The 23883-nt window shown below is 33.5% G+C and overlaps 1 protein-coding gene across 4 annotated transcripts in view; it reads left to right on the top strand.

Moving 5' to 3' along the window:
- Positions 1-23438, top strand: part of LOC111046750 (peroxidasin homolog) — a 57707-nt gene extending 34269 nt beyond the window's left edge. For 2 of the 4 annotated variants that reach the window (XM_022332372.2, XM_039434518.1), the window contains exons 6-24: positions 165-360; positions 1492-1632; positions 2339-2471; positions 2705-2873; positions 3684-3853; positions 4271-4379; positions 5371-5546; positions 6063-6198; positions 7967-8253; positions 9298-9471; positions 10268-10444; positions 11136-11339; positions 12413-12667; positions 14267-14436; positions 15816-15969; positions 17568-17829; positions 19104-19250; positions 19639-19795; positions 21481-23438. In XM_022332372.2, coding sequence (XP_022188064.2) covers positions 165-360; positions 1492-1632; positions 2339-2471; positions 2705-2873; positions 3684-3853; positions 4271-4379; positions 5371-5546; positions 6063-6198; positions 7967-8253; positions 9298-9471; positions 10268-10444; positions 11136-11339; positions 12413-12667; positions 14267-14436; positions 15816-15969; positions 17568-17829; positions 19104-19250; positions 19639-19795; positions 21481-21795 — 3532 coding nt within the window. In that variant the 3' untranslated portion in view covers positions 21796-23438. Of the gene's footprint in view, positions 1-164; positions 361-1491; positions 1633-2338; positions 2472-2704; positions 2874-3683; positions 3854-4270; positions 4380-5370; positions 5547-6062; positions 6199-7966; positions 8254-9297; positions 9472-10267; positions 10445-11135; positions 11340-12412; positions 12668-14266; positions 14437-15815; positions 15970-17567; positions 17834-19103; positions 19251-19638; positions 19796-21480 lie in introns of those variants that run through there. The other 2 variants (XM_022332373.2, XM_039434519.1) reach the window with 2 other exon arrangements.
- The last annotated feature ends 445 nt before the right edge of the window (positions 23439-23883 follow it).

The following is a 23883-nucleotide window of genomic DNA, read 5'->3' as shown; positions in this document are numbered from 1 at the left end:
TATTTTATATTTTTGTATTTTATTTGTTTTTCTGTGAAATAAAAACATATTCTATCCATTCTATTTTAATTTTTCAATTTCATTATTTCTTCATTACGTATACCAGATTTATTATTTCAACTTATTAGTTTTTCTTGTGTTTTCAATGATTTTATTGTTTTCAGATGCGGCCAGCCAGGTTCGGGTGTGGGTGCTTTGCTATCAACTCTAGTGTCGGAGCACAACCGACTGGCGGGTGAGTTGGGTCGTGTCAACCCACACTGGTCACCCGACACACGCCACCACGAGGCCAGGAGGCTGGTCATCGCTCAACTGCAACACATCACCTACAGTGAGTTCCTGCCAACGCTGCTCGGCGAGGTATGTAACACTCATTCATCACAATAATCAATTTTTAGTTTCTATAATTCAAAGATGAAAGATTTATTAGAAATTTTAATTCAACTACCTCATTGTGTAATCAATTTTTCACCTGCTCCCCTCATCATTAATCTGCCAAGATATTTTCATCCATGATAATAATTGTTTTCCTCTTATTTCACACACAATAGTTTTATTAATATTTTATTCCATCATAACTTGATTTATATTGATTTTTCGTTCACTTCATGCAACTTCATTAATAAATACAAAGAAATGTTGTCAATCACTTTTTAAAAAGTGGTTTCTTCGTGTTCATTCTTTATGGAGAAATAACACAGCATTAGTCACAATAGAACTATAATGTCATTCATCACAATAGAATTTTCTCTTTTTTGATACTCCATCCCTATTCATTCCATTAAAATAAATAATTTTCAAACTCTGAATTTATAAATTATTTCTTATTCCATTAAATTAATCTAATTATTTATAAAATAGCATTATATTACCTTTTTTGAAATCAATAAATTTTATAAACAAAAATAAGTAGCTCTGAATACGTACATTTTTATTTAATTAATTTCCTGCTACTTTAAACTTCTGCATGATTGATTATTATTTTTTTGTTCATTCATTTGATTATCAATAGCTTATTTCATTCAAGACTCAATTTTAATTTATTATTTTCTAATCCTTTTTTCATTTAACACAACTGAATAAATGAAGTGTTCAATAGAAAATATTGAAATGTTCAATTCATAAGGCTTGTAATAAATTACAATAAATTTCAAAATGTAATGTTAAGCTCTACAATGCCATGAAGATACGAGTAGTTGGATAGATAACCGAATTTATTTGCGCACATTACATGATAGTAAAGAGCCGCAGACGAACCTTAGCCTTCAAGATCCAACCATTTTCAACCATTAGTATAGATGGAAAGGAATGTTTCTCTTCAGTTCCCTACCAAAAATTTCTCTAAGAGCACACTATAAGAGCCGATAATCTACCCACACCTTTATTGAAATGGCTTTCTCCGAGACCACTATAATTAATATATTATTGAAAATGACTTCCTCTATTCTAATAATTAGAATGAATTGAATTGAAATAATATTTGTTTGACAGGCAATGACAAACGAATGGTCGCTGAAACCAGCCAAACGAGGCCGCTTCAACGGATACTCAAGCTCAATTCGCGCGGGAACATTCTTCAGTTCCGCCCTGGCACCTATGCTAGTCACTTCTGCCATGATTCCACACACCATGGTAATTATAGCATAGCACATATTTACCTCTCCATTATTCATTGGTTTATAGTCAGGAAAAAGGTATAGGCAACCCAGATCTTGATCTCACAAAAAATAGCGATGCAAAATTATATTAAATTTAAAATCTACTTTTTGAACAGTCTTGTATATTAAAGAAGTAGATATGTTTTTAAACAGATTTTTTTCAAAAAGACCTAAATTTGGATGAAAATAACAAAAGGATTGCCTTAGTATTTCATCTATCAATGTTTACACATCAGTGTTGTTTGTTTCATGAATATTAACCTTAATGAACAATTTATTTGATGAGTTGACGGCTTATATAGGTACGACTGGAATCAATGCCACGCTAGAGAATCTTCGAAGTGAATTACTCAACAATAGCTGAATAAAGTCATCAAGTAATTTTTACAAAAACTCCAAATTTGGACAATAAACCTCTGAAATCTCATTCACGAATTGAATAAATAAGAAGATAATTGTAATCAATTGAACAAAATCAATAACACAATATCGCCAATATAATATGAGAAATTTTTGGCACACCTCTAGCAAGCTTTAAGCACTTGAGTTCTAGGCACAAGTTGAAAAGTTGAATAACTCCGTTCTTCACAATTCATTGCTTAGTTTTCATCGATTCAATTTTGAATTTATTTCTAAAAATGACTCTCAATGTTTAATTGATGCACAATGCATGGTTCCAGATCTCAATGGACGCTGCACCATCCAACAAAACAGCTGAAGAAATAGAAGACACGTTGATTGAAACAATTGCAATGATACTTGAATCTCCAGCTCAACTACCAGATCTACAGAGAGTTGGCAACTTATTCAGAGGTATGAAAGTAAAACATTCTATGGAAGTTTTGTTTTAATACGTTGATTATATTGTTGAAGCGTTAAAACTATAACGAATAAGTGAAATTACTACATATAAGTTGATAACAAATACTATAAATATTGAATCAAATTCACTCGTAATGGTGTCATTGTAACTTAAAACCGATTAAGACTTTACCTTGATGGTGACTTGAATACTTTATTATGAATTAAGAGTTTTTCTATTCAAGCAGGTGAAAGCAGTTTTCATAATTCAATAGAGTTGTCACACAAGAGGAGACTGCCCAGATTCCCAGACTGGATGAACTTATGCACAGGATCTAATGATTTCATTGACAGTTTTGATGAGCTATCAACAGTTCAATCGGACAACAGGAAACTTCTTGCAGAATTGTACAAGTGAGTTGTCATAATTATCATCCTAATTTGATTCTCAATATGCAAATGAAATTATAGTAATTAACAGAGTGAAGTGGGAGTAGAGTTAAAACTAGATTCATAATAAAATTTGAGTAACAAAAAAGTGAAGTAAGAATTAACTTTGAAGTAGAGTTATATTCAATTTGAATATAAGAAACATACTTCTTCGTGATCCATTATTTTTTCATGACAATATTCATAACAAAATGTTTCATAACAAAATGATATACTTTAAACCTTGTTGGACTGAATGGGAAAATATCATTTGTAATTCAAGAAACGAATAAATATTTGATTTTGCTATTCTGAGTGAAGATGACCCTTGAGTGAAGATGATAATAAGCATCAAGTTTTTTATTCGGAAATTGACTAAGAACTTATCTATACCAACTTGAATGGACGAAAAATGAGTATGGTATTGTCTATTCCCCAAATTATTATCTATTTTTCAACACAAACGCGAGTTTCAATACTTAGTCTATGCCGCCATCTACAAATTTTTTTGAGCCTGATTTCCATTTTTCAAAATAATATTGAATTGAAAATTTATTTTTTATAAATTTAACTTGACAAAAAACATGAAACAGAGGAAAAACTGAATAGTATGATGCTCAATTTTAATAAAAAATTAAATATGGAAAAAATTGGAACGACATTTTTCAGAAATTACATTTTATGCAAGATGCTCATGGAATCGAAGTTTGATTTATATTATCAAGATTTATTTTTAAGAAATTATTTAGAGAAGTATTTTTCAAGAAATAGTTTCTGAAACTGTCTAATTTGTAGGAATCCAAACGATGTGGACTTACTAGTTGGAGGGATGGTTGAGAGAGTTCTTCCAGGCAGCCTGATGGGTCCCACATTCACGTGCATTCTCGCCAACCAATTCACCAAACTCCGAGAAAGTGACCGCTATTGGTACGAAAACGATATTCCACCAACGTCCTTCTCCAAAGGTAACTGAAAAACATAGCAAGTTTAGCACGTTTTAGAATGTAGATTACAAATTATAGAGAAATCTTGTTCTTAATAAATAATGTGATACAGCAGTGCAATTGTACATTGCATTGGCCGTTTTTACACTTACCGATTGTCGACTGACACTCAGAATTGTTCTCCGATTAGCTGAGAATCAGGTGTTGGTTAGAATTAGCCAGACAATTCTGAGCATCGCCCCACAGAAGTCGGCTGACAATTGGTGAGTGTGAATACGGCCATTCTTATGTTAGGATTCTCATAAGTTCAATAGAGGTAATTTTTGGAATAGCTATTAGGAAAGTTTGATTTATTTATTCAATGATACACAAAACACAATTCATTGAAATGATTGACGAAACAATTTAGTGATTACAGTTTCAATTTATTCTTTTCAGGACAACTACAAGAAATAAGGAAGGTGACATTGAGTGGTCTACTTTGCGCTAATGTTAAAGGCCTACGTAGTATCCAGCCTAGGGTGTTCCTACAGAAAGATCCTTACTTGTAAGTAACTAAAGATTATATCTAAATTTCACAAAAGTTGATGATACGAAAATAAATTGATAATTGAAGTTGTGGACTATTGTCTTCACGTCAAAAGACTTGAAACACACACGATAGATGAGATAAATACAACGATATATATCATGTTTTCTCTGTGCTTCAAGTAAAATAAATAAATCTTTATTCAATAACAAGTACATTAGAGAATAACAATAATCAAATATTGAATTAAACAATGCAAAATGTGGTTGAATGAGTTTGCTGAGAATGATGCCCACTTGAGCTTTAGGCTTGAGCGTGGGTAATGAGGCGGATGATAATGAGAGATTAATTGACTAACAGTTTTAGGTGGGTTCCGAAACTAACTTATCATTTAGGGTTCCTAAATCATATTCAGAGGAGTTGGATTTAGGATTTATAATTTAAATAACTTCAAGTTATTTTTGACTGCTAAAATTAACGAGATCATAAGTCTCAGCAATTGTGTCACCATTATAAATCTCTATTGAACAAAGATACTTGATAGTGTAAGAGCGGAAATCATTATTATTATCATCATTGCGGGAATTGTGACAGTATCAAGTTTTTATAAAATTTATGAATGTTAGTGATTAAAATTGAATGTAAATCATGATCAATGCTAAAACGTTCATTAAATATTCCGTTGAGTGGATACTGGCAAATCTGAATACCTTTCATCACTTCAAAAAAGATATATTATACTGGTCAAACGTCAAATGTTTTCATATAAAGGGATCTCTTTTTTGAAAACCAATGGTCTGTATTTGGAAGACAACAAAATAGGAATGCAAAAAAAAATACTACAGGAATTTGCAATATTTTAGATTATTATTAAAACTTTTATGGGTTTTGTTCTATTATAATGTTCCAACTATGAAAGGTTCCTTGAATTTATATTGACATAATTTTTTCGTAGTAATTTCCTATATTTCTATTTAGAAATACTGAATTCTAATTATTTTTGAAATAGGAACACAGCTATTGACTGTGAACTACAGCCAACTCTGGACCTATCGCAATGGAAAGAGGCCGAAGAAGACAATCCAGGACCACAGCTCACAATGGAAATTATCAAGGAAGCCGTGCAGAGAGCCGAGAGTGACATTCAGCGTCGACAACAGACAGAATTTTTGCTTTGGTCAAACAGTGAGTAAAAATTTATCAATAGGAAAAATATAAAAATTCTTCATTTCTACAACAGATTTCATCTTACAAAAAATAGACAACTTTGAAAAATCCAACATAAGGAGCACAAATATTAAGGAAGAAATAGTGTAAAATGGATTATATTTTTTGTAGTTAAACTGAATTTATTTCTTCTTATACATAAATTGGTAAATTTGGAGAAAAAATAATAACACAAAACTGATAGTAAATTGGATTTTGAAACAGGATTAAAGGTTCGTATTCTTGAAAAAAAATTCTTGAGGCGTTGCTGAAAACCTGTGTACTGTGAACAATCAATGAATGTGAATCACACAAATAGCCTAATTCAAATGATAAAAATGTGATTCTCAATCCCCATTGCCGTAGTCTTTGAGTCTTTAAAAGAAGCTCATTACTCCACCTCATCTCACCGGACTCCCAGTATTATTCAAGGAGAAAATGTGAGGAAATATCAATACACGTATAACGATTTTTCATATTTATCTTGTTTTTCAGAGGGTGGTGTTGACCCGAAATCGCCGGTTGGAACAGCGGCGGCATTCAGCAAACCAAACAAGCAAGCTCTGCTGATGGCCAACAATTCACTGCTATTTGAATACGCTTCAAGGGAACTACTCAACACTATTCAAAAGTAAGTCAATCCTAACAATAAAACTGATAGAAATGTCTTCGAATCGTGATGGCAGACATAATCATCACATCGACGTTAGACTAGAGGTAGGCTACATTATAATTCAAAAATAAACTATATCTTCATACATTTTGAAGGTTGGCTTTACGTTTTCACAACACAATTATCAATACGAGTATACTAAGACTAGTTGAAGAAAATACATCTTTATCGCATCCATCTCTTATTCCCCTCCTTATATCATATCCTTGCTCCTTCTCCACATTCTCACTGCTATTACTCATTATTCAACATCTTCAGCTCAACTTCTTTATTGGCATTTGACACGGTAAAGTGTAATGGATATATTTTTTTATAAAATAAAATCATAGTAGTCTTTTTTAAAAAGGGCACTATAAAGTTATATTATAAATAAAAAATAAGCAGCCCTGAATATATACACTTTAAGAAGATACGATGTAATGGATATAATTACATATAGCTCTACCAGAATGTACATCATTATTCTCAGTATGAGATTAATAAAGTTTTCCAGAATGAAAATACATAATTATGTTAAAACTTCTTCTATTTATGTATCTTACAAAACAATATTATTTTACCGTATATTTATATTATAATCATCAATTATAAAATCTTGTTATATCAATACGGTAAATAAATGGTTGTAGAAATTGGTACCTAAATATTATTCAAATTGATTCACAAATCATAATTCTACAGAATAAATGTATTCCATTCTTCATTTATTCCAATCGTGCCAGTTGGAAGTTTAATTACATATAATTACTAGTACTTTATTATTTTATTTGAGACACGACTAGTTTCGGGTATGTATCCCATTATCTATGTTATTATCATTCTTGACACTTGATAATTTCAATTTCAATTTATTTCAATTTCAATACACATCTCATTAAATATAAAATTCATATATATTTTTAATCCCTCTAGCTTCAAGCTATTTGAGGAATATTAAAAAAAATACTAAAATCATTTACTATGTTGCAATAACTTACATAATAAACAAATATACAATATATTAAATGAATGTTATCAACAAAGCAAATTAGAAATTCATAAATAATTACTTATAATAAAATGTAAAACCTTCCCGTATAACTATTAAATGATCGCTAGTCTGAGAAACTATTGTGAGCTTGCATTTTTACTGTAAATCCAACCATATGTCATATGTCAATCATCAATTATTGCAATGAAAAATAATTTCAATTTTGTCCGAACTTCACCCCTTCTTTGTAAATTTCGCAATTCCAGAGGCAATGAGTTCAGAAGATATGGTATTCTGCACTCTGGAGTTCTTTTACCATAATTATTGTTGAATCTCTGGGGTCTAAATATTCTGTTTCTCAATTCATAGTTTATTTCATTTATTTCTCTAAATTGGTTTATGAAATAATTCCTTGTCAAATCAGTATAATTGGCTAGGTCCCCCATGGACATAATTCCCAATAGCTGGCGATCAATACCATTAAAAAGAGTTCTTATTATCCTTTAAGATAATAATATAAATAAAATAAAATAAATACCTGAAAGCTGAAACTAGTCCTGCCTGAAAGGAAATGAAAAAGGTACTAGTAATTCCATTCTATTGAGAATTTCACATTAGATAGGAAATGAATACAGGTTCTTCCAGGCCAAAGACATAGACGCCAATTTTACACAATAAACCTTCTCTATTTTTCTCTATACAATCTACATATCCACCATATTCTAAATATTATGTTCCGAAACCCTTTCTGCCCAGCACAAACCGCCGACGCCGTCGCCAGTTATCAGACACAGGCAACCAGCTGGCCAACTTCCTGTCGGACCTGCCCGGGTCTGACCTGTTAACCGAACTGGACGTGTCCGGCTTGATCGGGTCGACGCCAGGTGGGGCGGCAGGCGACGGGTGTCGCGAGGAGGAGGGCGCCTGTAATCCGCGTGCCGTCTACCGCACCTACTCGGGCCACTGTAACAACCTCGAGCGGCCCAACCTCGGCAAGAGCCTCACCACCTTTGCCCGCCTCTTGCCTTCTGTCTACGAGAACAGTACGTTTGTTCACTATACCCATCCTTTAACGCGTTATTTGTCAACACAGAGTAAATACTAAACGAAAACTTATTAAACTTTTTACTACAGAGGGATCCAGAAACATGAATAAATAACGAAAAAGTTCTCATTCTCAAAAATGTTATAAACGTTAACATGCTATAAACATTTTAAATGTAAATTATACAAGTACAATACTTCTATAGTATTGTACCTCACCTAGAAAACGAATGAAATGTATAAGCTTACATGTAAACACTTAACATTAGATAATTAACAATTATCTGTTGTTAATAACAGTTTTTGTTAAAAACTCTGATTAACAACATGTTTAAACATTAATGCCATTTTCAAGTGAGTGAATGAAATAAATGTTTAGATGTATACACTAACTGACAGTGAACGTAAACAATGTACAGCTATGACTTTTACTTGGTTTTGCTATTTAGCAGCTAATATCGGTCACTTTAAACACATTGTGTAAGCACATTTCAAAAAATTGAACAAAATATGAAGTAATGCGTTTACCTTAATGCTAAATCTTGTTTAAAAATATAGAAATTCACTGTCAGAGAGAGTAAGTTATACATTTTATGGACCCATCTATAGTTCAGAGTTCAGTTAGCCCTCGATCAATCTTAATTCTGAGTTACTCGTAAATATTTGAGTTTAGTTCATTTAGTACATGAGTTTGTACTCTGATTGTGGAAAATGTATGAAAAAAAATACTGAAAAACCATAAACCATTCATACAATTTCTATCCTGAATTATTAAAATGTAATAACATTATTGTACACTTTTCCACAGTATAGTAGAACTTTGTTTATTGGTATGTATGTAGAATGTTTTACACTGCTATCACATTGATCAATCTACTCACTTATCCATCACAGTTTCGTAGATGACGGTTAACTAATTGATGAGGCTCCACTGTTGTTACTAAATATAGGAAATTGAGATTTTACTAAAGACTCTACATACTCAAAAACTTTTTTTGTGCCAGTATGCATTTATTCAAATAATACATCTAATTGTATTTCAGGAGTGTCTTCACCCAGAGTGACTTCAGTGACTGGAGTACCACTGCCTTCGCCAAGACTGGTGTCACAGATGATTCATGCCGACATCAGTCACCTCCATGGACGGTACACACTCATGGTGATGCAGTTTGCTCAGTTCGTCGATCATGACATCACATTTACTCCAGTGCACAGAGGTAAAAGAAATTAACCCTAACTCTATAGAATCTGTTGAATCGAATTAGCCAAGCATATGCCATTGTTGATTCAATTCAAACCGTTTCAGGAAATCCCTACAAGAAGAAATACACACTAATATAATGTTTTCTCTTGCCAAATAGGTATACTTGTTATAAAGTATATATTGCAAATTATCCCATTTCACGTCACCATGGTCGATTTGTACTTGCTTAATAAATTAAAATGTATTATATTTTACATAATTATACTTGATTAATATAATTATATTAAGCAGGTACAAATGGTGACGTGAAATAGGATAATTCAGCCTATTTGCAATACAATTTATGAAAAGTGGATTATTGTTCACCACGATTGTCAATAAATGTAACAAAATTATTGATAAGCCAAAAAACATTAAAATATAAATAATTTATGAACAAGTTGAGCAGAGAATTACTATTGTGATAAAAAAAGTTGAGTTTAAAAAAGTTTTATGAACATTTTATATTTGAATTTGATGCATATAACAGAACATTCACTAATTCATGTTTTCAGCTATATTAATGTATATCTGAGAAATCGATAATATTTTTCATCTACAAAACATTATTGGAAGCTTAATCTCTTTAATATCATTGACAAACCTTAATTTATGAAAGTATTTAACAATTTGAATATTATAATTTAACCATAGCACTCAATACATTGTTAAATTTCAGAAATTTAGATTTAAGATTCGTGCTAATAATAAAGGAACGAATTACCTATATAAGACATAATTCTTATGTTTACTCACCATTATTTTGAAAGGATTCTTCGCTTCGATCCCGGACTGCAGGTCTTGCGATTCGCCAATCACAGTGCACCCTGAGTGCATGCCGATCCACATTCCACCGGGCGATCCCTTCTACCCTCAGGTCAACCAGACAACAGGGGAACGCTTCTGTCTGCCTTTCATGAGGTCACTGCCCGGACAACAGCATCTCGGTAATCTTCAACATTGTATCACCATTTCAACTGTCACCATTTCATCAATCTCATCAGCACTTATGAGTGCACTCTATGATGAGTTCAAGTTCAGGTCTCATGCTATGAATTTCATGCTGTAGCATGCATGCTAGGTAGTAAAAATGTTTCAATCGATGATTGAGGCAAAATTAGGAAATAATATCTAAGTAAGAAAGTGAATAGAACGATTACAGTTGTGTGTGATGTTGTGGTACTTTTCTAAAATGAAAACACAAATTGCCACAGCCAATTTCATTTCTATCTAGATCGAATTATCTAAAACTGTAATGAGAAACTCAGAGTGGGAGTATCCAAACAAGATGCACATAGTTACAAGAGCAATTAAAAATGTGAATAAAATTTTTCAAGTAAACAAGAGAAAATGTAAAATTGAATTCCAATTTTAACTGGAAAATTGCTTCTCATCACGAATTCAAACTGAATTAATGGTTGTAACAGAGAAATGTATTATAATATATTACTTGGAACTGGTGTACTGAATTAAATTACATAACGCATAACTTGGAATATTAGTAGTTTCAAGAAGAGGGATAAAGTGATTTTTGATTTGAGTCATATAAGTTTGATCAGCAAGTAAGAGAGTTAAATAATCAATAAATAGGTATATAAATATAAAACCACACATCGACATTATTTTGTTTGTCAACAGGTCCACGAGAACAAATAAACCAAAACTCAGGCTATTTGGACGGATCTCACATCTACGGCGAGACCGCGTGCCTCGCCAGGGAGCTGAGGAGTTACGGCGGACGGCTGAATGTGACGGTGAACACTCTACAAGGAAAGGACCTGTTGCCTCAGTCCCCGTCACACCCAGAGTGCAGAGCCCCCTCTGGATACTGCTTCATAGCTGGTCAGTCCACACAATTCTATCACTCTCACTTACTCATCAACTTTACATTGGAATTGAATCGGTTACAGTACCGTCACTCTGTATATGAGTTTCTATACTAGTAAATTAATTATAGTTGTTTATTTCTGTACTCACGAGTTTGAATTGAGAAGACTCTCTGGCTTCCGAAAAGCAGGAAGAAAACTTGATGAATGCAGAAGAAGGATACATCTTTCAATGGAATCTGGAAATTATGAAGGACATCATGAATGGTTTATACTGTAATTATATAAAGTATAATTTGTTTTTACTTCATGAATTCAATTTTGTTCATCATTTTATAATCAGTCATACCACATTACATTAAAATCAGCATCGCTTTAAAATGGGACATTATAAACATTTTAGTCACCACTGCGTTTTCACACAAACATTACAAAACAATAATCAAGGTCAGTTAATAAGAACAGATTTGGAGAAATATTTCAGATAATGAAATAACGACTATTGTAGCATAGTATTATTAACCATATTTATTGCATTTATCTTGTAGGTATAATTATTGTGTGACTGGTTGATTTCATTACTAGCTGTTCTCGTAGTCAATATTTTCTGTATGGGAAGTCTTCTGGGTGGTTGCCAGCATTCACTTTTGATTTTTGTTTAATAATTATTGTATTCTTTTGTCATCATCCTACTTGAGCTGTTGTTTATATTATAATAAATTGTGTTATTATGTTATACTTTTACATCAGTACTCACGATTTTGTTGCTTGTCGGACGCGTGTCGTGGCAGTGAGCTACATCTTCAGTGCCACAAAACGCGTCCGACAAGCAACAAAATCGTGAGTACTGATGTTAAAGTATAACATAATAACACAATTTATTATAAATAATTATTATATTTCTATAATATACATTAGCATTCGAATGAATACAATTTATTAAGAAGTTTCACCCTTCTTAGTCAGTTGGTACGATAATTAATTTTATTATTTGTTTATTGTATTGACGAATCATTTGTGAAATGGGACGAAAAAATACAACTTCATGATAGAATGAAGCGATTCTTTCAATTTATTCCATTTGTTCAGGTGACGGCCGAGCGAGCGAACAGCCCGCTCTGACGGCGATCCACACGATCTTCATGCGCGAGCACAACCGGCTGGTGGACGGGCTGCGAGCAGTGAACGTGCACTGGGGTGACGAGCGCCTCTATCAGACCGCGCGCAAGATCAACATCGCCACCTACCAGCACATCCTCTACAACGAGTTCCTGCCCCGTCTGCTCGGCTGGAATGCCGTCAACCTCTACGGGCTCAAGCTAAACAACCAGGGATACTACCAAGGTAACACATCAATGATTAAATTCGGGAGAACAAGTTTTTTCTCTAGATTGGAGAAAATATTAATTATATAAATTATATTAGATTATAGATTATATTAATTATATAAAGATTATATTAATTCTATTATTTTAGATCAATTCTGTTAATTCTCTCCCAATCATTGCTTTAATTTTGTGCATGTGTAAATGAAATGAATGAATGATGCAAACATCTCAAGATATTTGATGATTTATAGATCATAAGAGATTCAATGATGCATAAATTATAAGACATTTAATAATGGTCATATTAAGGATATTCAAAATGAATCATATAGGTACGCTTGAAAATGTAGTGAGATGCGAAGAAATAATCAGTGGTATTTTTATGTTATTCATTTGAGAATTGTTAACTCTATGAGATGCGGAAAGTGGATCTACGTTATTTATTTATTCAGACATAATTGCTGCGAAAATCACAAGACATTCGATGATACATAAATCATAAGACATTTGATGATGCATAAATCATAAGACATTTAACAATATTCATATTAGGCATGATCATAATGATGATGGTATAGATAAAATGTTCAATTTTTTAATTATATAGAATTTGGGTATTGACAAGAAATATACGAGGGGTACCATCAAGATGAGAGACGAGGTATACTATCAAGGTACGCTTGAAAATGTGGTGATATGCGGATAAATAATCAATTATATTCTGATGCTATTCATTTGAGAATTGTTCAGTCTATGATATGCGGAGAGTGAATCCACATTATTTATTCATTCAGACATTATTGACGCAGACATCTCAAGATATTTGATGATACATAAATCATAAGAGATTTAATAATACATAAATCATAAGACATTCAATAATGGTTAATATTAAAGATATTATGATGATTATAAAATAAAATGTTCAATTTTTTGAATTATATAGAATTTGGTTATTGGCAGGAAATATAAGAGGGGTACTATGAAGATGAGATACGAGAAATACTATCAATTTACGGTTGAAAATATGATGAGATGCGGAGAAATGAACAGTGATATTTGTCTACTCTAAAGGTGCGTACAGATTTACGCGCCGCGAACACAAGCAATTCACTTTTAATCAACTGATGCCAAGCTTTTTATATCTGTATCTTACCGTTTCTGTACAAATACAGATATAATCAGCTGATGGAAAGTGAATTGCTCGTGTTCGAAGTTCGTGTACGCACCTCAAGAGATACGGAGAGTGAAAACGACTCGTGACACCGCTAAAATTATTTGATTATATAATATTTGGGATATTGGCAAGAAGAAATATGTGAATACGTAGATAGGAATGAATGCGATTCTCAAATAAATATAATCAATAGATTCTAAAATTATCATCCTTCTTGACATGTTGTTCCACGGCGGTGTTTTATAAATTCCAAATCATTTCAAAGATTACTCAAAAGATCAGGGAGTACGTTGATACTCCCTAAAAAATGATATATAAAGGTATTCCTTGAATGTTTAAGATTGGACAATATTGATTATTGATTACTTCAATTGTTTCAAATATGGATTTCATACCATATTCTCAAATAATTGATAATGAAACATTAATTGTGTACAGGTTACTCGAATAACTGCAACCCTAACGTGGTGACAGAGTTTGCATCAGCTGCTTTCCGCATCGGTCACAGTCTGCTGAGACCTCATCTGCCACGAATGACCCCAACCTACACACCAATGGAGCCCGTGCTATTGAGGGATGTCTTCTTCAACCCGGACATCATTCGTCAGGTGAGCAATTTTATACTCAACTGTTAATTTATAAAACATATTCTATTTTGTTGTTTATCTCATCTATTTTTCAAATAATCCTAAAAATGTTATGGCGTCACATCTCACGGCCTGTTAAACGATAAGCTATCTTTTGAATTTCAAGCATTTCCTTTCGAATCGAAAACTATAAGTAGTATGATCTACATTTAAATAATGGCAATACTTACGCTGACACAATCCAATGCAATAACTGAATAACATGATAAACAATATAAAACCTGCTCATCTCACACAGATACTAGTTGTAGGTGAGGAGTATTATTAATTTGTGTTCAATATTATTAAATTATATGTATTTTATTCTATTTTCTGAGAATAAATATTAATTCCATTTTCATTCGATTAAATCACAAAAAGAATAACAGTAACTCACCATTCTTGTAATCTCCAATACTGCCTTTCCCTCGATTGCTGATGGTTCTTCAAGATCAGTGATACCGCAAAATTTATTCTCGTTTAAAGTTCTAATTCAACGGCCACTAGTTCTCTCTCATTATGTGATACTTGTTGGTGTAAAATGGAAGCAAGAGCCGATGATTTGAAAAATCTGAAATTAATAGAATAATTTATTAACATCATATTATTATTGTCACATTTACAAAAAAGATTCGTTATGATCACGCAGGATATCGAATTATCAGAATTTAGTTTACAGTACAGTTTGCAACATAAAATATCAATGGCCAATCATGTTGATATTAGAAACAGTAGTTACTTTTCCTGTAGGTAATTCCTACGTCATGAGCTCTACGCCAAATTTCAAGCTTCAATATCGGGGTACCGAGCTTCGCTCGTTATTTTTATGTATTGATAAACAGAACACAATTCTCTAAAATGATCGTGTTTATATTTTACAGCTGGCTATACGTCAGCTTATGAATTTCGGGGATGCGATATTATGATTTTACACAGAATCACTCGCTCACTTTTTACTATCCACAGACGACGAAAGTCTCAGCTGTTTTTCCAAGGATGAATTATCCTTTTAATGTCGTTTAGCGAGTTTTCCCAAGGATGAGACCTAGTGCAATCGAATTTTAATATCATATACCTACTATGTTCCAAATTTCGTGAAAATCGTTAAAGCCGTTTTCGAGATCCGTTGAACATAAATAAATAACCATAAATATAAATAACCAAATATAATATATCCTTATAATTGATTATTGATTAATAATAAATTAATAGAAAAATAATATGATAGGATTAATGAGACTGATGATGATGAGAGATCAAAAACCTACACAATTAAAAGATTTCATCACTTTGAAATGGCAACAAATTATTTCAAACCAACTATTCTGAACCAGCGTATACATGTCATCATTTATTTTCAGACTCAAATGGTTGATGAACTGATCAGAGGATTGGTATCAACGCCAATGGAGAATCTCGACCAATTCATCACTGGCGAAATCACCAACCATCTATTCGAAGAGAAAAGAGTGCCACATTCCGGAATGGATCTTCCTGCACTCAATATCCAAAGAGGTAATGTCAAATTATAATGATTGAGAATAGTTAACACACGCCTATTGTACTTTGACAAAAATGAAATTTAGAAGAGTCTCACAACCAATTTCTATTGGTACTAACATTTTCAAAATTCAATGTTAAAAGGTAAGTAGAGTTAGCTCTAACATGATGAATAATTGAAATAAAAATGGAAAAATCTGGTGTGGCGCACTCACACAACTTTCCTTGCCGTTATGGAAATTTTTCACCTGACGCTAGTCAAAGATCTAAGCCAGCTGGTGACAGGACTATAACGCTGGAGACACACGAGGTCTGCTATCTCTTCATAGTGAATGATTTCATAGAATCAACAGTTGCCAACAGTTTGCAATTGAAATAATAACATTTTCTCGAATTTCAAGCTTATTTTAAATTTTAGGTGAAAATGTTACTGAACATTAATTGTAGAGATTTTCATGTTCAATCTTTTCCACTTGGAATTTTTTGTTTAAATTGTATCTGAAGCCTGATAATCGGGAATCTAAAATCAAACTTTGCATAGATGGGGCGGAGCTCCTGCAATTTTTACAGATATGGGACTTGTAGCAGTTGATAGAGCTTTCCAATTACTAATTTAGGAATGAATTTGATCGAAATCGTTGGAGCCGTTTTCGAGAAAATCGCGGAAAACCCTGTTTTTGACAACATTTTCGCCATTTTAGCCGCCATCTTGAATTGCATTTGATCGAAATTGTTCGTGTCGGATCCTTATAGTGATAGGACCTTAAGTTCCAAATTTCAAGTCATTCCGTTAATTGGGAGATGAGATATCGTGTACACAGACGCACATACACTCATACACACACACACACACACACACACACACACAACACACACACACACACACACACACACACACACCACACACACACACACACATACAGACCAATACCCAAAAACCATTTTTTTGGACTCAGGGGACCTTGAAACGTATAGAAATTTGGAAATCGGGGTACCTTAATTATGTTAAGAAAAATATATTTACTTTATGTTTATGTTTAAATCAAGTGAGTTATATTTTAATAGTATTTTGGTTTTTGAAAATTGTATGGTAAAATGGTGAATAAATAGTTCGTATTTGAAAAAAGGACTAGGACTTTACAAAGATAGGTATTATGGAAAAATTGTAAATATCATCAATTCGAGTCACAATCTTAATATATTATGCAATATATGAAATACTAATAAATAATCTATTTCCATCATGAATCTAGTTTTAAATTCATTTTAGTTTTGGAAATTATATGACCACTTTGACAAGTTGCGTGGTTATTGTTAGTAATTTAGTTATTAATTGTAATTCTTACGGCATATAGATCATTTTTTGGAGTTCAATTCATCACTTAACAGCGCACTTTTATTTTTGAATTTTAAAAATTATTCAAACTCTATTTCTTTACAAGAAACAATGACTGTAGGTATTGTCAACAAGGTAAAGGAAGAGATGAATATGGAAATGTTTACCCTGATCATGACAGTAAATGAGAGTAGAACTCATCATAACTCAAAATGTATAAAATTCACAACTTAGAATGTACAACATCCACAACTCAAATTTTCATTCGTATTTTCAGCAAGAGACCACGGTATACCGCCATACAACGAGTACAGAGGCCTGTGCAACCTGAAACGCGCCACCACCTGGGAGGACCTGAGTCGGGAGATTCCAAACGAGGTGATTGCCAGACTGCGCCACATCTACCCAAGCGTCAACGACATCGACCTGTTCCCTGGCGGACTCAGCGAGCGGCCACTGCAAGGAGGTCTGGTCGGGCCTACATTCGCCTGTATCATAGGCCTGCAGTTCAGACAACTGCGCAAATGTGACCGCTTTTGGTGAGTTGAATATTATTTATAATAAATATAATAAATTTTATTTCTAAGTAAACAAAAGTACAAACAAAAAGAAGCATAGCTTCTGTGAAATTAGTACAATTATATTTGTATAGTAATTTACTTTTTTGAAATAAGTTGGTATCGAAGAACTACTAAAAGCTGGCAATGAAGCTTACTTTAGTCCACTAAAGTTCATAAGATCAAGGTTGTTGGAGTACCGTAGTAAAATTCAAGTACCGTAGTTGCTGATGCCAACCAGCCCAAAGAGGGAGTTGTTGACGTAGAATTGAAGGCTGTTTGAGTAGTAATCAAGATGAAGTGATTTACTTAATCTTAAATTTTAAAAAGTAATTAGCTTCATCTTGGATTTACGATGAAGTAAGAAAATTAGAATTTATATGATATGCTTGTGAAGTATGGGTTCCGACGAGTGGTGACAATATGCTGTTCAACATAACTGGGAGAGTAAGATCCTGAGAATATATTAAGGCCATGAGGCTGATATGTGGCGCATGATAAAAAACAACGAGCTTTATGATCTTGAGATGTGTGAGCAGCATGTATGGATATGATGTAAGTATTATCTACCAAGTATTGTAGCTACGTTGGTTGGGTCATGTGAAACGAATGCCGTATACCCGTAAAGCGCTTATGGTTCTATATCAGCAATCAGGTGTCGAAGAACGTGAAATTGACTACATAGAAGATGGTTGGATGATGGTTGTAGAGGTAGACCTGCAATTTCTGGGCGTAACAAGATGGAGACAGGAAGCACAGGAAACAGATTTCTGGGGAAGACTTGTCGTTGTAACCTCTTCCACGAGCCTTTTCCAAGGGCTTTACAAGGGCCGTAGAGCCAAATGTGTAGTGACAATATTTAATTTCTGTTTCCCAACCAATCAAAAATTTTGACAAGTTTTCATGAGAAGATATTGATGGTGCTAGTTAAAGATATTTAACCAGATTAAGCGCTTATAAAGGGAGTAGATTATAGCATTCAGTTCACTTTTTGAAATATATATCAATCATAAACTGATACAGTCTTCTGGTTTTCTAGTGAGATATATTTCTATTCACTTCGACCTACAAACTAGATTCATAAGTTAGTACTGTAAAAATAGAGTGCAATAGTACATTAGACAGATTGATAGAATAGACAGTACATTAATTTTGATAATTTAAAAACATAAACAAAATTATGAAAAAATAAATATGAAAAATTACATACAGATTTATCATTACTGTGATTCAACTCAATTTCTCTTGTTGAACAGGTACGAGAGTGGAGATCCACTCTTCCGTTTCACAGAGGCTCAACTGGCTGAGATTCGTAAGAGCACTCTATCAAAAGTTCTTTGTGATAATATGGACATTGCCTCCGATATACAGCGTTCAGTATTGGACCAACCGAGTGATTTCTTGTGAGTAACCTTGTATCAAGCTTCAATTTTTCAAACGGGCGCTAGCCTCAACATTCATACATAATTGTATTACCTATTATGGTTATTTTCAGACAAACATTAGTGTTGAGTAATTAATTGGGAATTATAAGTAAATTAAATTATGTTGATCAGTTTAATCCTGATCATACGAATCTCATCAAATGTAATACGTAAATGATATTTAATTAATTCGAATGAGACTCTGACCAGGCTTTTGTTTGGAGACTCTTAAATTCAAATTGTGAATGATGTACCATGTTTTAATTTAATTGTTAGTTTTCAGACATGAACAGCTTCAAGAACAACTAAGATACCAACGAAGTAAAAATATGAATGAAATTAATGTTTATGTTTTGATTTTGTTTAGAAACCCAAGAGTGCCATGCAATTCGATTCCTCATGTAGATCTGAACGCCTGGAGAGAGCCGGCTGAACAGGGTTGCCAAATTGCCGGTCGGACTGTTCCTGTGGGTGATTCAGCACTGCCAACCCCATGCACGAGTTGTGTGTGTACTTCAGAAGGGGTGAGTGAAGCTTAATTACTCGATAAAGATAAAACCACATAACAAACACAGATAAATCTCACAGACGATTTCTTAGGTTTGTACGCACCATCTCGGTTTAAACGAGGATATATCAGATGTTGGTTTTGAAATACATTATAAATAATAATGTGACCATACCTCTATGTAACCGTAAATTAGCGTTAAACGGGCTAATACGTTATATAGGCTTAATATTTTTATTGCTTTCCTTAGCACTACCTATTTAAATTTTTTATTTCTTCAAAAATTTATTTTTATATTTTTCTTCAACATGAAATTCCAGTTCACTTAATAATCGAAAATGTACAAAAAGTCAAGATACGAATATTGAAAAGTCAAACTTTTTTAAATCAGTATTTTTGGATTGGTACGTACATATTTTCAAGGTTTGGGTGCAGTTTTTCCTATACATTGCCTGAACATAATATTATCTGAAGAAAGTAATATTATTTCGAAGTTTCAACAATCAAAACCACCACGTAAATCTCCTCCCACTCAAATATCATTCAAATAATTATGACAAATCGTCTTTAAAGTTACTTCTTCGTCTACTTTCTCAAATCATTTTGGAAAATATATTTCAATACTCACCTAACATATGAAATTCGAAAAGGATTGGTTATTCCTGAATCCATCTCTTCAGGAGCTATGATGACTTCAATTGAAACACTGGAAAATATGGAGGACATGTGATTATTACTTACTATAGTTTACAAGCTTAAAATTACATGAAGTTTATAAACTTCATATATATTCAAGAGTTTATCCTTGAGAAAAATTGTAATTTCAATTCAATGTAATTCAATTTGAAAAGGTTTGTTCACAAACATAGCTGAGCAAAAGATGCAGCTCGCGGACCATAGGTTGGAAATCCTAATCTAAACTGTCCCATTCTGTAGAATAAAACATGGCTAGTGTCTTTACCAGTCGGTGCTCCTGCTAGAGACACTCTTCTACATCAGCCGCATCTACATATTGGCCCAGCCAAGGCCAACGTTGACCAGCGCCAATGTGTGGATGGGTGGTTTGCCACCGCTGGCCTTCATTGGGCACTGGCTAAATTGCAGGCTGAGCCAGGCTAGGCCAGCTTACCGGGCAAACTCATCAGTGTTTCGGATGGACACGTTAACACGTCGGTCTTAGCTGCCTAAAAGAAGTTGTTAGGTCATGTCAGATGCCCTGAAATTAATTAGTTGTGACCTGAAAAATCTGAAACCAGACCTGAGCCAGCCAGGTCACTTGATATTATTATTATTATTATACTGGGCCAAGTGTGGACTAGGCATCAGAGACAACCTGTAAAAAAGTAATTATACAAATATTGGCAAATCCACAAAAATTGAGTTTGTTTAAAAACCATACTCGAGTTTCAATGTCATACTTCATTGTCCAACTTCATTGGAAACTGAGGATTTCATAAATCAGATGATGCCAAGTATGGCATTGAAACTCGAGTATTGTTTTTAAATGAACTTAATTTTTGTGGATTTGACAATATTTTGTATAATTACTTTTTCACCTGATCATGGAGATGTTCCACAACATTTCTAAAAACAGTGTAAATGTTACAACCTTTAAATCTGTGGACCTGCCAAGTGTGGACTAGGCATTAGAGACAACCTGTAAATCTGACAGTTGACTTAATAGAATTGCAACGTTTGCAGGCGCAATGCGCATCGCTGCGGGTGACGGACTGCGACCGCCTGTTGCGTGAAGCGGGCCGCGACGCCATTTTGCGCGATGAGGTTTGCGCCGCCCAGTGCAGCGCAGTGCTGCTCAGCAGTCCGGGACCCACGCTCGAGGCTCTCGAGGACGTTGTCTCCCTCACCACCAGTCGCCCGCCCACAGGGCTTGCCCCTGGCGCCACGAGGGGCCGCCAACTCTTCCCGCCAACCAACCTCAGGCCACCCCCGCCTCCCAGCCCGTTCGGCGGGCGCAACACGCACCGGACGACGCGGACCTGGGATTTCTCCATTTAGACATTTCTCAATCAAGGGTTGTGAGGCAGAGAGGACCTACAGTCCTATCTCCGCCCTCAATAAATGCAATTATTCTATTCTAGACACACCTTATGATCTTATACGATTTAATCAAACAATTTAGTTAGAACGGTTTGTATAATATAATAATATTCATAGTTTACTGTAGTTGAATAACTGATGGACAGGTTATGTGCTACTTAAATAGTAGTTATAAAGCTGGTATACCTAGTAACTTTGGTATAATGGCCGTACCACAAAAAAAACTCCTGGCTGACAATTTGGAAAGATCTTATATGCTACTTGAAAATAATCTAGTAACAAAGCTGGTATGCCGTTGTAACTTTGGTATAGTGGCCGCACCACAAGAAAACTCCTGGCTGACAATTTGGAAAGAATAAATCATCTAGTACGCATGCTCAGAGCTGAAATTTTTAGAGTTAAACCAGTGTTGACAATTATTTGTGGGTCATTCAGATTTTATTCATTCATTTTAAGCACCCATTCATACAATCATAATTTGTCATAACAATGCCACAACTACCGAAAATGGCTACCAACCAACATCTGTTTATAACACTGTCCCACTGACTGATTTGTCAGTGTTTGTAACACTGATAGTGTTTCTACACTATCTGGAATCCCCAGTCTTTTAAAACGACAAAAAGTATCAAATGGAACAATACAGGGATAAAACATCATAACAACCGTATTAACACTAAACCACAGCCAATTGTAAAACTAAGTTCATTAGAGTGATTTGGAAGTTTTCTTGAAATGAATTGTTAATATGTCTAGTGCATTATGTCGGTCGGGACTTTCTCGTGGTGGGCTATAATAGCGTTTGTATGTTGGTATGATTGATTATACTTGATCTAATTAAAATTTTAGATTGGAAAACAGAATAAATGTTCCAATAAACACGTTTTATTAGCTCCAGTATACTATTATATACTAATTATTGTTTATATATCTAGTAGCTGCTGGAAAATTATTTAATGTACTAAAATGAATTAGTTATTCGGTTTGTATGATCGATGATAAAATGTGTAGTTGATTGTAGTTTTATAGCTTATGAACAAGCTATATGCTTCTAAAATAATTTAATTAGTCAGTTGGCATGATTGTTTATAATATTCTTAGTTTACTATCTGATGAAAAAAATATTGCTAAACGAATTAGTAATTATGATTGCGCTGTCTGAATGCTCGATGATGATAATTATTTAGATTATGGTACCTAGTTATGAGTTTAGTTATTTGATACTAAAACAATGTAGTTGAAAGTCGTTGGTATGATTGTTGACAGTGGAGGATGAGGGACATTTATTTTGTTGCCTGCATGTGGGCCTATGTTTCTTTAATACAACTTGAGATCACAGGAAAACAAATAATCAGGCCTATTGAAAGTATAAAAAAGTCAATGGGTTGTTCCTCAGTCTTTTCCTATAATATTGTTGAATGTATAGGTGTTAAATTGTTCTCTTTCAGAATGTTTATACTAATAAGATATTATGTAATTTTATCTGGTATGAATGGGTATGTATGTATTCTTAAGCTCTGAATGCTATCACATTCACTAATGTGTAAATAATATTTTATAGCCTATATATATAGATAAAAATATTGAGTCTTACCTGATCAATTGTATCGACAGGAATATACGATAGTTACTGATCACAAAGTTATGAGTTCAATTCCCTGTTAAGTGTGGAATCTTCTAGAATTTCATATCTCCATAATCGACTCGCAACCAGAAGTATAAGGCTTATCATTTTAAGAGATCCACATCTGTAATGAACAAGTAGAGTAAAAAAGCTAATTTTTGAAACATAATTATTTTGCTATTATTCTACGCCTACATTTTAAATAAGTGGATTTCATGTAAATAGCTACAAAAAATAATCAAGAAGCTATCTCAATTACCACATTTTTATCCTTATATGATAACTTGAATGCGTAAGTAATACATTAACTAGTCTCTCACTGAATATTTTTTTTTATTAGAAGTTTTACATTACCGGTATTTAACCTTCAATTCGGTCCATAAGCCAATGATACATTCAATCGAGAAATGATAGTCTGCTTG

The sequence above is a fragment of the Nilaparvata lugens genome, chromosome 8 (genome assembly GCF_014356525.2).
Source record: "Nilaparvata lugens isolate BPH chromosome 8, ASM1435652v1, whole genome shotgun sequence".
In the NCBI taxonomy this organism is placed as follows: Eukaryota; Metazoa; Arthropoda; class Insecta; order Hemiptera; family Delphacidae; genus Nilaparvata; species Nilaparvata lugens.
Note: the sequence above shows the minus strand (reverse complement) of the source record. Positions and strands in the feature narration are given on the sequence as shown.